This window comes from Amblyomma americanum, chromosome 7 (assembly GCF_052857255.1).
Source record: "Amblyomma americanum isolate KBUSLIRL-KWMA chromosome 7, ASM5285725v1, whole genome shotgun sequence".
NCBI classification, from domain to species: Eukaryota; Metazoa; Arthropoda; class Arachnida; order Ixodida; family Ixodidae; genus Amblyomma; species Amblyomma americanum.
Genome location: NC_135503.1, coordinates 8,856,295 through 8,870,881, shown reverse-complemented (window position 1 = coordinate 8,870,881; position 14,587 = coordinate 8,856,295). Strand labels below are relative to the sequence as shown.

General features: G+C 48.7%; 2 protein-coding genes across 2 annotated transcripts in view; one reads left to right on the top strand and one right to left on the bottom strand.

Annotated features, from left to right (window-relative positions):
- LOC144098391 (midasin) overlaps window positions 1-14,587 on the bottom strand; it is a 215,597-nt gene that overhangs the window by 107,116 nt on the left and 93,894 nt on the right. The window contains exon 29 of the mRNA XM_077630990.1: window positions 14,389-14,559. Coding sequence (XP_077487116.1) covers window positions 14,389-14,559 — 171 coding nt within the window. The remainder of the gene's footprint in view (window positions 1-14,388; window positions 14,560-14,587) is intronic.
- Window positions 1,224-14,404, top strand: LOC144096791 (uncharacterized). The gene is made up of 3 exons (XM_077629672.1): window positions 1,224-2,132; window positions 2,894-3,159; window positions 14,292-14,404. Exons 1-3 carry the CDS (start codon window positions 1,224-1,226, stop codon window positions 14,305-14,307), a joined length of 1,191 nt encoding a protein of 396 aa, XP_077485798.1. The 3' UTR covers window positions 14,308-14,404.

The window sequence follows — 14,587 nt, the reverse complement described above, 5'->3', positions numbered from 1 at the left end:
GTAGACTGATGAAACTGACACGCAAAAGCTAAGCGGGCTACGAGTCGTCGTGGATGCTGCGTTTCGGGCGGCATTACACAACCAATGCTTTGCCTTCAGACGTCGCAAGGGAACACGAATGGGATGGTCCTGCTTGCGTTGTAGTTAAGGGTTACTGCCCTTGTGTCTGTTTCGCCAGCAGTCTCATTGCGTTTTGCCAGCAGTGCTCTGCGCCTTGCCCTTCCAATAACCAACCACTGATGTCACTCCTCAAGTAAAGAGATATCTGGCTGGAGCCTATAACCACAGCTTCTTCAATGTCCAGCTCTTGTACCTAAAAACGAAGTCCAGACATACACATGCACGCATGCTTGGGAGAAAAGTACCGAAAACAAGCATATGCACATTTAACAAGACTGCGATAGTCAACCTGCATCCAATAAGAATACTCCACTGCAGAACACCGAGGTATGTGGAGAAGCAAACTTTTTTCTTTCTGCAAAATGCAAGACGCCCTTGGACTGTACTATTTCAGTGTAGGTCAAAGAACCACAGATAATCGAAATTTATCTCAAGCCCTTCACTATAATACCTCTTTCTATCTTCCTTCTTTCAGCCCCTCTTTCCACCCTCCCCTCATGAGGCTGTCCAGGTGTCCACTGAGAAGTGAAAAGGGTACTGTGTCTATTTTCCTCAAAACCCATTTTTGAAACAATTTTTTCTTCAATAACAATGGTCAAATTACATCCTGTGAATGGATCTGGGAAGGCTTCACACTCAGGGAGGAAAACAATTATTTCCCACAGCAATGCTCCTTCAGGCTCCAGGTTCTGTTGCAAAGCACGCGGGCCAAGCAGGCGAACAAGCTTTACAGGGCGATTGGGCGAGCCTGCACGTTGTTCTCTGCCCATTATAGGTCATAAGACTGAGCCCAATTATTTCACTATACGACATAATTTTCGGGGTTGAACGAGGATGTTTGTCCCGCTCACAAACGCGACGCTCCGAAACTCGCGCGCCGAGTTCGGCGCGCCGACCCCAGAATGCCAGCGTTTAGCGCTTTCCCGTCCAATCATCGCAGATCGGCATCAAAACAGTTATTTCACAGATCAGGCGCCGAGTCTGCGCTTACTCCGCGCTTTACGGAAATCGGAATAGTGCGGATCGAGACAGAAAACGCGCCAGCTAAGCCGCTTTTTCGTAGGAACGGCACAGCGTTAGCATTGCTCCGCCTCCGCCGAAAAATGAAGCCATCGCTTTTTTTTTTTTTTCTACGAAACGCGTTTCCCGATAACGCTTCCCGCGACCAACCACCACCGCCGTCAGGGGACGCCTCCTGGCCGTACTTCCTACTAGTCCTCCTTCCAGCGCCTCCCGACATCCCTCACCGTCCCCACCTTCCCGCACCGCGACTCCCCAACACCGCGCGTCCCCCAACAGGGAGAGTTGTTCATGGCGGCGGCGGAAGGGGGACAGCGGCAGCGAACCGCGGCGTGAGCGTGGCGCCCGGCAACGGAAGTTCGGCGTGCTCGGGCCCGTGGGCCGGGCCCTGGGCCGGCGGCGCGGCGGCTGAAGCGGCACTGCTGCTGGCGCTCGCTGCGCTCGGCATGGGTACAAACTGCCTGCTCATGGGCCAGGTGGCTGCCCGCCGCCGGGGATGGGCGCAAGGGCTGCTCTTCCACCAGGGACTGGTCGACTGCACGCGGGCCGGTCTACTGCTGCCGCTAGGCCTAGCGCTGCTCCTGTGCCAGCGCGCCCCGCCGCGCTGCCCCGTCCTCGAGTCGGCCTTCCTGCTGCTGGTCACCGTCTCCACGGTGAACCTGCTCACGTGGGTGCTCAGCGATGGCGGCCCGGACTCGCCGCAGTGCCTCGCCCTCGCGCTCTTCCTCGTCTGGTTTGCGTCGGTCACCGTCCAGCTGGGACCGACGTTCCTGGCGGGCGCCCGCGCCGCGCACCTCTGCCCCGTGCAGCCGGGCCCCCACTACGTGCTCGGCTTGCTCTGGGTGAGCGTCAACGCGCTCTGCGTGCTCCTCACGGCCATGCACCTGCGGCGGCTGCACCGGGACCTGTGCCGCTCCAAGGTAGAGGCGGCTCGTGTCGCGTCGCTCGTCACCGCGATGATGGTGTCGGCGCCCGGTGACCGGACCATGCAGGTGCGTGCTTCCCCCTCGCTATGCGTCCCAGTGGTGCCCGACGCTGGCTTACATAATTAATGAGCAATCTGCCCCCGCAACTTGGCCAACAATCGACAATGACCCAACTCCTTCTGTCACATTACTTTTCCTCGCGTGTTAAGATACGCTGGAATCGGTCAGGTGATGTGCACATCTTATCAGGACCTTTCCTTTTCTATCTAGCACACTACCCGGCAGTTCCTGCATCAGGTAAGGCCGCAAGCAATACATTGGGAAGTTTATCTAAGTCATGGGTGAATAGCCACATGTTGCACTATGGGAAAGATAGTGCAATTAATTTTCTGGTGCCGGAATAGAAAGGTAAGGTCACCACAACAAACATTCATCTGCTTTTCTCATTAACCCTTGCAGTGTTGACACTTACAAGTGTAATGGGCCCTGACGCACCTTTCTCAACTGCTTGCAATCCCTCCTGGCTTATGCTGTATAGTTTGTATTAAAGGACCTAAGGTATTGCTGTTGTGCTGGAAGTGACAGGCCTACTCCTTTTGTGGAAATGCATTTTTCTAAATATGTAGCAAATTCCACTATCAGGCAGCAGCTCTCTTCCACAATAGCACATATATAACTGTATACATAACAATGCCAAAAGACAAAGGAAGACTCAGAACAAGTAAAAATAGTGCTGCCAGAATTTTTTCTTTTTTTTCCAGAGCCCTTTCCAACCTGCCCCTTCAGCTTGACTGCCTCACAACTAAATAAAATGCCTCTCTCCACAGGACTATGTGGAACGCCAGGAGCGGTGGGGCCTGCGGAGACTGCGAGCCTTTGGCCTGCTGCTAGCTGCTTACATGCTCTTCTGGGGACCCTTGTTTGTGGTGACACTGGTACAGCCCAAGGCTCCACTGCCCCACCAGGTTGCCATGCACGTCGCCTTTGTGCATGCCACAGTCAACCCCGCACTGCTTCTTGTGCTGGACACTGACCCGCGGGGCTCACCTAGTGCATCACCCTTGCAGCTGCCCGTTGACCAGCTGATGCCTTTGTGAGTGTGCTGCGTGTGCCTGGCACCACCAGCCTTCACCCTCAAGCACTGAAAGGAGGCTCGTAAAAAATGCCTCAGCTGCCCTTTCCCACCCTCTCTCTCCCCGCACATCTCTGAATCCCCGACTACTGCGTGCAGCATTTAGCTTGCCATTCACACTGCTATGAAAATGGACCATCACTTTAATGGACCATAGCTTTCTTGCACAGGAGCAAAACATGTTCCCAAGCACGCAGCCACAAATAAGGATACTGTCCTGTCATCAGATTTGCTACACATTTAGAAAAATGCAATGCCACAAAAGGAGTAGGCCTGTCCCTTCCTGCACAACAGCAATACCTCAGAGAAAAAGCTGCAGACAGAAAGAAGCAGCAGCCACAACAAGAGGCATTTTATAGGTCCTTTAGTACCAACTACACAGCTAACCTGACAACACAACCAAAGAGCCTTTCTGCACACTAGTTTTTTGCAACCAAGATATCACAGCACAGATCAAACATGGTTACGGAGGATAGCACTACTTTTAATCTTAGTTGATACTAAACAGATTGCAAGGGTAGACGTGCGGGCTAGTTGGTGGTTCATACTTCTTTTAAACAGCGTAAAAGACAGGGACGCAGAAGGGACACACAAGACACACACAGCACTGTGTGAGCACAGTGTGTGTCTTGTGTGTCTCTTCTGCGTCCGTGTTAAAAGAAGTATAAACAGATTATTACTGTCCTAATATGCTTCTTCACTCTCATTATTTTTACACTCAATTATGCTTCTATCATAACTAAAATGCTATCAGTCATGAGATCAACTTGCAGATGACAGCACCAGCACTCGTCCTGTACCTTTCTTTGTACAGTACCATGTTGTTTACCATGATTTCTTTTAGAATGAACCAGTACCAATCCGCCCAGTTCTCCATCTTGTTACTCCATTTTACCACCACTCTGCTAGTGTAGACAGGCAGCTCAAGTGGAAATTAATGGAGGCACAGCTCGCCTTGAAATTAATGACATACTTCTAAAAAATTGTGCAAGCTGCTGTGAGTAGGTAGTATGTTATTTGATAACGTTCCAATTTTCTGCAAAAAGTGCGCAACCCTCACCACTACATAAAGAAAACAGAAACTGTCAAGAAGCATAGGACTGCAACGACAACACAACTTCTGCTTTTCATGCGTTCACTGTTTTTGCACATGAATGGTTTGCACGGCGCTACAAGGCACAATAATTTCGCTGCATTATGCTTACCTAATCACACTTTAGCTTTCCGTTTGGATTCTCACTGGTGTGAAAATAATTGCCCGCCTGCTGTGAAATGATAGTTACACACCTATGGCAGTATGCACCCAATTTTGCTGCTTTTACACTCAATATTTTATTATCTTTAATAGCAGGCTATGTACATAGCACTGTGAAAGATGCATGAATGCTATTAGCCTTGTGCATAAAACTTTGAGAAAATAGACTTCGTGAAACAGACACTACCAGGAACCGTCATGCACTTCACAGGAACATGTACATTTTCACGACCGATGGAGAGTCCAAAAGTTCAATTTTTCAGACTAAAATAGATGCCAGCAATACTGTGAAGATTGAAAAGTGCCATCTTGGATCTAAAAGAAGTCAATCAGACGGACTGGCATATACAAGCTTGGCTATTTGTTTGTCACTGTTGCATAGAGATGGCCTAGGTCGTGCGACCACCTCTACCAATGGCCACGGCATGGATAAAGCCACCTGCGGTGCGAAACAGACGTAAGCGAGGGCTGCGCGGCATGTGGGTACATTTGTTCACAGCATGATCTGTGGCCGCATTGCACTGTGTGGTATCGTGATGTGAGGTGGTGTGGACATGACGAAAGCATGACTGTGGCTCAGATACAGTCGAATATCATTGCTTGCAAGCAGAACATAGGGAGCGACGAAATTTGCAATCTTTAAACGGCGCGGTGGCTCGGTGGTTAGGGTGCTAAGGTACTGAGCAGGAGTTCCCGGATTCGAACCCAGCCACAGTGGCCGCATTTCGATGGAGGCAAAACGCAAAAGGTGCCCATGTGCTGTGTGATGTCAGTGCACGTTAAAAATCCCCAGATGGTCGAAATTATTCCAGAGACCTCCACTACGGCACCTCTTTCTCTCTCTCTTTTTTCACTCCTTCCTTTACCCCTTCCCTTGCGGCGTGGTTCAGGTGTCCAGCAAGGAGCAAGACAGATACTGTAATATTTTCTTTTCCCAAAAAACAACCAATTAAAGCTGGTTTTTGTAGCAAAGTTATTTTTTCACGTTCACATATTTTTATGACTGATTATTTGGATCATTTTGTGGGCCCCACCGAATCCAAAAAATTGCGGTCAGCGACATTACTCATAGTAAATCACCGAAATAAAACTTTGCCTTCATACTGCCAAGTAAGAATCCCAGCAAATTAGCTGCGCACACATGATGTTCACTTATATGATGTATCATGTTCAATGACTGCTGTGTTACACATGTTGCTCCTATTTTGGTCAGTTTTTACAAGCTGAAAGTGACAAGCTCATTGAGAAGATTTAGCTATTCTGACTGCATAGAGCTACTTAAGTTACATTCATGTGCAAGAACAATAAAAAGTTATTGCAATTTTTTTTGGTAGAATTTGCACAATGTGCCGGCATCACAGCCAATATCACTGAATCTAGCAATGAAAGAAAGGTGCACCGTAGACCCAATATTCATGCAACTTGACTGAGCATTTGCAAGTCAACTACCTATAGAGTCGCCAACCGATTTTTCGGACTCAAAGGAACCCGAAAAATGGTCCGAATAATCGAATAGTCCGGAAAATCCGCAAAGTACAAAAAAAATCACTTTATTGAGTAAAATCGGCTTAAAAAAGTCACTGATTTTACCTTGCAGAAAATTTCTTGTCCTGGCGGCGATTTGCGCCTGTATTTGTGCCAAAGTTCTGCTTTCGCTGTACACTGTATAAAGCAAAGTCATGGCGTTCAGCTAAATACTTCCCACGCTTCTTTGACGGACCCGGCATCACCGGCGGGGCCATGTTGTCCACAACCCGAGCATGTACCACACCGCCCGTCAAACGCACACTAAGACAGGGCACTTTTCATGCAAAGTGGTGGAACCGCCGGACGCAATCACAAAACGGCGAACGGATGCAACTACGTGAAGATGGAGCGCCACTCGGTCGACGCGGTTGGAGAAGCCCAAACGACAAAACAGCGAACTTTACCCGCCGCGGTGGCTCAGTGGTTAGGGTGCTCGACTACTGACCCGGTGTACCTGGGTTCGAACCCGACCGCGGCGGCAGCGTTTCGACGGAGGCGAAACACAAAGGCACCCGTGTGCTGTGCGACATATCAGTGCATGTTAAAGATCCCCAGGTGGCCAAAATTATTCCGGAGCGAGCTCTCCACTACGGCACCACTTTCTTCCTTACTTTCACTCCCTCCTTTATCCCTTCCCACGGAGGAAGACTAAACAGGAGTGGAAACTCCGCTGTCTGCGGCGACCAGAAAAGGTCACAAGCCCGAGGTGCCACTATCATTATGGCAGCCTGGAAAGAAACTATTGCCGTTTCGGTTGCCAAGGCAACCGGTCGAGCGTGTTGCTCCCGTTCGGCCGCGCGCGCCTGACTCCTATTGAGGGCACTCTCGCACGCTTCTTTACCGCTGATAGCCCGAAGACCAACTGGTGCTACGCTTCAACCATTTGAGCACAGTAAAAAATAAAACGCGTTCTTTTCCATGACCGCTATAAGATGATCTGTAGCTTCTGGTTGTACGCAGGGCTATTGCTTGGCACCCGCGCGATGACTTTGATTGGATGGGTATAATTAAAGCGCTGCTGGCATTCATCAAAGAGAAACAAGCCTTCACGTTCGTCAAGTATGTGACCACGCTAAGGTTCATCTGCTGGAGGAGAACGCGGGCGTCGTACGTATACGGCGCAGCGTTTATGACTACATGTCAGCTGAGAAGGCAACAAGCGGCAACAACTTCTTCTCTTACTCACCTTCTTCTCCCTGCAACACTTGTAACTGCTTTTGCAATTTCGAACAAAACACCTGTGTCCCACCTTAGTCTAGAAAATTCCGAAGGAGGCCGCACTGCACGTTGCAGCACTGTTAGTATTACGGTCCTCGAACAGACACCGACAGGAACTGTTGCTTTTTGACTTAAGGGCGCAGAAATACAATGTCACGGCGTGCCCGCTGAAGCAAACACCCGTGTCGTCTGCTTGTCGTCTGCTTTGAGCGCGCACCGCCGGAAAGCGCACCAGAGCCTCCTGCCCGGGCGCTGCATTTTTTTTTCGCTGTGGCTTCTACGAGGTGCCGCATGGTGCCACCACTGCATACGGCCCCGTCGGCGCATACAATTGTGACTTTAGCTGGTCGCCTGCGCTCGCTCGCTCGCGCTGACGGGAGTTTCACCTCCTATATAGTCTTACTCCGTGTCCCTTCCTTTAGGGCGCAATTCGGACAAGACAGATGCTATGCCATTTCCTTTCCCCAAAAACCAATTTTCATTGTATGAGACAAGCGAAAACTGCCCGCGACAACGTTGGCGACAAAAGCAAGTTGGCAGCGATGACAATCCGACTGCCACCTCGGAGTGGCAGAGTTCGCAGGGACCCCTACAGGCAAAAATGAGGTACCGAAGAAATGTCAAGCCAATCCAACTGCAGAGTAAATCCACCGCAATCCAAGATGGCACCTTTTGCGCCGGCGAAAAGCCGATAAGCTGGCCGATTTTGGCCCGCAGGCAACTGAAATTAGTCCAAAAACTCGAACTTTCGGACATTTGAAGTCCGAAATATCCGTCGCGAATATGTATGCGCTTCTATAGGGTGACTGACGGTGCCTCATCGAAGTCCGAAATATCCTACAAGTCCGAATTATTGGAGTTCGAATTATCCGTCAGCTACTGTATTTGCTAATAAGCAGCATGGCAGTCATCATGCAGATAATCTGGTGAATCGAAAGTATTAATACACTGAACCAGTGGAGTTGCGCAGTTGTTGGGCAGATGCATTTACAGTCGACGACCGAAAATTCGGACACCTGATTATTCGGTCATGCTTGATTATTCAGACTTTTTCGCGGCACCGCGACATGGCCCATACAGCCAATGTACAAGAGCACTTGAAATTTTGGACGCACCGGAACTGATTGCTCGATTTTTCGACCTTGTCCGCACTCGCCGCCAATACCCAAGCTGCCATATACCGTATTTACCGCGTACTGAACCAACTTTTCTGGAAGAAAAGTTAACATCAGTTTGGGGGGAGGGTTCATTACGCAGGAAAAAAAGTTTTAACTGATTTTTTTGGAAGGGTCGATATCTCATACCATACCTCGGTCTGTCGGTCCGTCCTTCCTTCTGTCATCAACAAACGCGAGCGGTCAGACGGGTTTGTGTTGGTGCCGCTGCTGTTAAGCATCCATCACTTTGACGCGATCCCGCAATTTAGTTGTAGCCTGCAGCACCAGTTTGGAGACAACGCCAACATACCCAGACCGCACGCCGGCCCTGAAGGTCAGGGGCGCGTTTTTTTACACAAGGCTAAAAAAACACACAGGATGGTGATGAGTGCTTAATGCGAATGACTATGCCTTGGCGCTCTGCCAAGTTTACCGAGCGCGCCGCGCTCTCCCCTTCCCCTCCTGGCGCCCCTCTGGAGCTCTCCTCAAAGAATAAACGGGCAGCATCTTGGGGGCGCTGCGCCCCCACTCCCCGGCCCCTTTCCTTCTGAAAGAGCTCGGCGGCCGGGAGCATCTTGGCACGCTGCCAAGGTCTGCGCTGGGGACCGCGCGAAAACTGGGAAACCAGCTACAGAAAGCTAAAGGCTGAAAAAAAAAGTAAATTCTGACCAACAAAAGCAGGGCGGGTTCACAACGCTAGTAAACACGGTAATGCGTACAGTGGAACCACATTAATTCAAACTGCAGGAGAGATTGAAAAGTTGATCAAACAAAACTAAATTCAAGCTTAAAGGAAGCTTTTAGCTTCAGATGCTGAAATTCTGCGTGAGTTGGTACATTGCGCCCGCATGGTTTTGAATTCGTACTGTTCTTGATTGTAGTCAGAGTTCGCGGAACTCATCTGAGCAGAGTCTTTCGTCCTGGATACGGAAAGAGGTAGCAGCGAAGCGCGTGGGAGGCATACGGCTCCACGGAAACTGCTAGCGCAGGAGGAAATGATGGTGCATTTCAAAGTGAGGTCAAGCGTACCTGCGGCAAAACGCACAGCAACCCTGACTCTTCTATCGTAAAACCGTAAACAACTGGAGTTTCGATGACAGGCAAGACGCCACCGCAAAGCACACATCACCGGATATGATGTCGATTTCGGCTCCAGTCGCTAGGCCTAATGAAGAAGGCCAACGCCGACGGAGCGCTACCTTCGGCTGTTTCTCGGTTCTTATTGTTTCGCCATCTTCGCATTCTCGTTCCAGGTCCATCGTACTGCGGCCGCAGTGCAGTTCCCGTAGTCGCGTGTTTGCTTCCCAATTTAGACTTTATCCCAACCTGTGCGTTCATCGCCGACATGCCGCGGGCAGCACAGCCAGGCCGTGCTCATTAAAGCAGCTGCCATCCTCGTCCGTGCACATGTCGCGGGGTGAAATTTAGTCATGAGGAGCTTTAGAATATGAGCAATACAACTGACACCTTCCTCCGGCATATTGGTAATAAGTTCATGATTTTTTCGGTGAAATTTGATTTTTCGGACTGCCTGATTTTTCGGTCATTTTTGCGGTCCCTAGAGAGTCCGAGAAATCTGTCGTCGACTGTAGTTAGGAGTCTGGCAATGACCAGATCATCTGCTCAATTTTTCGGACTAAGATAGATGCCAGCAATACTGTGGAGATTGTTTCTTCAACCAAAAGTTTGTTTTGTCTGCCTAACATAGATGCGAGTGAGCATTGCTTTCACAATAAACCGGATTTTCGCAACTGTGAATGGCACAATTTTGGATTCAAACAGAGTCAATCGGATGGACTAGTTTGGATAGGCATAGCTATTTGTTCTTCATTGTTGCCACTTGTGTTAATGGCATGCTCTTTGCTGCCATTGGGGTGGCCTATGAAGAAGAGCATGCGATTATCTTGAACACAGGACAGAAGCAGCATCTGCTGCTGATGGCGCTGCTGATGATCCATACGCTTGGTGCATTGCTCGTGGTTTCTCCAATCCCTGAAGATCCGACGCGCCGCTGGTGTGGCTGGCACCTTCTATGGGAGCCTCTTGTTACAGCCACCTTTTTGACCAATCTGAGTGCTTCTGTCACGGCAACATCGACACCGGCTTTTTAGCGACACAGGGCCCTTACGCTGTCACATAAAGTATAATTCTGTGATTTAAATTCGCTATATTTTGAGGATAGAAAATCTAGGAGTGCGGCATGTAGGCACACGAATGTGGCATTGAACTGCTCACAAATTTGCACATGATGCCTGCTATGTTACACAAGCTTACATATCAATGTCTTTTAATTTGAGAACTCTACTCCTCTCACTTCTAGTAATTATCATAACAATCATCCCTAAATGAGGCAGTAACCAATGCCGCCTACCAGATTTCTGAGCATTTTTTATCAATATTTATGCCTGTATACTGTAGTGAAAAACACTGTATAGAATGTACACAACTAGTTAGGACTTTTCATTATTCTTCAAACCTGACCTGAAAAGTATATCTCCAATTTTCAATTGGGTTACTCACTAAAATTGGTGGCACTAAGTTCACTATGAAGTGCTGGAAGGCAGGCAACCCACCAGCCACAGCAGAATCCGAGTATCTTATTAAAATCATGGAGGAATGAAAGCTTAGGAGCGGACCTTGCAATTTGAGCTGCACGCCAAAAAAATGCACGGTAGAGACGTTTTTGCAAGCAATACTGAAGGTCTTCGGCCAACAGCGCAACAAACAGTAATGTTGGGTGCAACAGTGTCCACTGCACTGTCTGCTGCACATGCACAAGCGTGCTGAGACAGCGACTAACTAGCCGAAGGAAGCCCTCATGTCTGGCTTCAAAAAAATGTGATGGAATGGCCTTTCCTAAATTAATTTCCTTCCTCCAAGATTAAAACTCTACCATTAAGGAGTACAGACGCTAAATTTTGGTTGCATTTTTTTCCCTTTGTAATGATGTGGATGACAACAACATATATGAATCACCACTTGGTATTCGCCTACAACCAATAAGTAATTCATAATTAAATTTCTTTTCTCATGCTGCTTCGGTTTTGGTTTCAAGACCTGAATGATGGCTATGACGTGAGAGTACAGTATAGCTTTCGTTAAACATGAAAAAGAGTGCAATACAATTGCTAATTTGTTGTTTTAATTGACTAAAACGTTAAAGCCAGCGTGCCTCAAGAGCCAAAATCACAACAAAGGAAAAAGAGGTGATTACTGCATATACTCGTAAAGGGCCGCCCCTGGGTAGTTGCTACACCCTCAACTTGGCAGCCAGCATTTCGAAAAGAATAAAAAAAATGCCAGCCAAAGAACTGTTTCACGTGCGTATAATTTTGCCTGGGTCATACGTTACACTGGGGGCGAATAGAGAACAGCTATCTACGACACTAGGTACAACCACGGCCACGGATGTGCCGTCCTGTGCACTGGACTCCACCTGGAACCGCAAACATAATGTATCCCAGCACTGTTAACTTGTCTAGTGTGCTCATTGTTTGCACCAGAAAGGATAAAATGTTATGCCGCACAAATGCTAGAATGAGATGCACCCACGCTAGCGGCATGTTTCCTTACAACGCTGCGCCGCCCACCAGGCTTGGGCACCACTGGAATACGTGCCGTAGTAGCGTGTTGTGCCGTTTGCCTGGTGTCACTAAGCTTCGCATCGAAGCCACAGTGAAAGTGCTTTGAATCTAGCCAAAGTTTACCATATAAGGTCTAACCTTTTTACCAATTTACCATCATACAATAACTCCACACTAAAATGAAAATACAACTGATTCCCGCCAAGCCTTCGACAGTGGAGTGCACAGGTCGCATGTGGCTGTGGGTTGCATGAGTGGAGACGTCAGCCAAGGCATCATTACTGTCAGTCGAGGGAGGATCTTAATAACTTAGAATCACGTGACGTTTCCCAGCAAAATGACCTAGCAAGCTGTTTTACTCCAGGTGGTTCATTCGTGCCGGTTGTCGAGTATGCACCCTAACTGTACTTTCGATGAAATATGTATTTGCAGGATTCGCAATGGGCTGCGGTAATTCCTCATAAAAATGCATGTTGCAGCATAAAAGAGGGACGTGTAATCAGAACTCCGCTGCAGTTGGAAATATTTAACATTCAATGCCGGTCCCGCGTAAGAGTCGCACATTGCAATAACTATGAAAAAAAAAAATGCGGCCCTTACACGAGTATATGCAGTATATCACAGTTTTTCATGTCTGCCGCGACCTATACTGAACTTCAAAGTGACAAGCTTCTCTCATGTGTTGAAACCGAACCAGCATGAGAGGAGAGATTCAATTATTAATTGTATAGCATTTCTAGAGAAATACCACATGGTGGTTGCCATATACTAATTTCTGACGCATCATTAGAAAAAAGGAAACACGTAACCAAAACTTGGTGTCTATACCCCTTTGAAGCAAGGCTTTGTGGCCCTCGCGATTGTTCCGCATGGGCAGAACGTCCTAAATACCCTGCGATGATCCTCCGTCTGCTCGAGCAACTGTCGGTGGATGGGAAGCAGTGGTGAGGAGGGTGTGCAAGTACAGCAGGTGAAGTAGTGGTACACGACTGCTTCCGAGCACTGCTTTAGAGTCAGCCACTTTAGTACTGTGCAATTCTCTTTTGTTGGGATCTAAAAAAGCGCTGTTCTGCGCACATGATGCTGTTAAAATGCCAACAAAGGGTAAAGCACTATCGTGAGGAGGTATTCCTGACATACCGTGTGAGAATGCCGCCAGAATTGCGACGCAGCAGCCCAGTTTGCATTGCACGTGTTTCTGTGGTAGCTAGAACTAGACTGGCCTATGGAAACAGCAGCCCGGAAAGCACAGCACCCGGGAATGTAAGAGTGAGGTTCTACTACAGTCGAGCCCACAGTCAAGTGGTGCAGTTTGGTGAAAACTGTATTATAAGTATCTACTTCTTGAAACAAGAACTATCGCTGCGCTTTCCAGGCTCTCCGGGGTGGTCAAGTTCTCCTCGTCGAGACCCTTGCTGCCGAAAATCCGATTCAGAGATAGGATATAAATAATAGTACTTCAAGCATCCTCGGCAGCTGGTGGCAGGTCGGGCAAATTAATCAGAGTTCTAATGGTTGGGGAGTGCCCTTATTTTGCGTACAACGGCTCCGTCTCAGGACAGCTCAGCGATTTTGTCTCCACACTAACGTAAGCAAGCTAGACAACATCCAGCCAGCTATATGCATTTATGACACGTTTCCACAAATCTATGTGCATCTGATCACGTCTTTTTGATAGTGTTATCCATCGTTTCTAGGCACATGCAGCCACGAAAGCAGTGCAGCGCACGTGCACATGGAAGCAGCTACACTGCCTGCTATCTGGCACTGCCTGTGCATGGTAGCAGCAGTAGCAGTACAAAAGGTGGAGCCGACTGGGTGGCGGCGTATACCACAGTGTGGCCAACAAGGCATTCCAACTCCTAAAACTGCTGCCGTACGTTACTTAATCCAAGACCACATGTAGTAGCTTGTTTCCACTTCGGATGCTTTGAACAGCCTGTGCACATGTAGGCAATGAGTGACCGTGTAGGTGATCAGTGCGTGCTTGGCCGGCGGTTAGCCCACAGTGTCAATGCCACAATTTATTTTCTTTCCGGGGTGGTGCCGCAAGCGCTGAAAGGCAACACTGCTCGGTCTCCACACTTGCTGGAAGTACGAGTTTTTCAAGGTCAGGCCCGGGTTGTACGATGTCTCCTCGCTCAATATAACAGAGTTGTGCAGCCACACTTGTTCTCTGTATCAGAGATCAATTGCTATTGCACTAATACATATTTTGACGGTAGCACTGCTAATGTTTGTAATAAGCGAGCATTTGTCATATCTGCAGACTCGACTATATTTTGGTGCATGCAAATGGGACATGTGTAACAGGTGTTTTTTTTTTTTTTTCCCCTTACACTCACTCTACAGGGAGACCACACTGTGATGGCCTACAGGTGTACCTGCCAAATGCTACATGACAATCCTCCAGAGACAAGGCAGAGCTTGCAGCATGCACCTAGCTCACCTGCTCGAAGCTGCCGAGGAGTTCCAGAGCATCAGTCGACGTGCCAATAGGCAGGATAGCCAGGGAATGACCGGTCAGTTTGGCCAGGCTACGCACTACCGTCGTCTTCCCACTTCCTGACGAACTGACAAGCAATGCAGCAAAGCCGTTCTCCAGACACTTTGCCAGGCCCTGGGTACCACAGAAAGGTGGTCAAGTT

Coding starts and splice junctions, on each gene's coding strand:
- LOC144096791 (XM_077629672.1), top strand. CDS start 1,224: ATGAAGCCATCGCTTTTTTTTTTTTTTCTACGAAACGCGTTTCCCGAT. Junction 2,133..2,893: donor CCGGTGACCGGACCATGCAG/GTGCGTGCTTCC, acceptor CTCTCTCCACAG/GACTATGTGGAACGCCAGGA.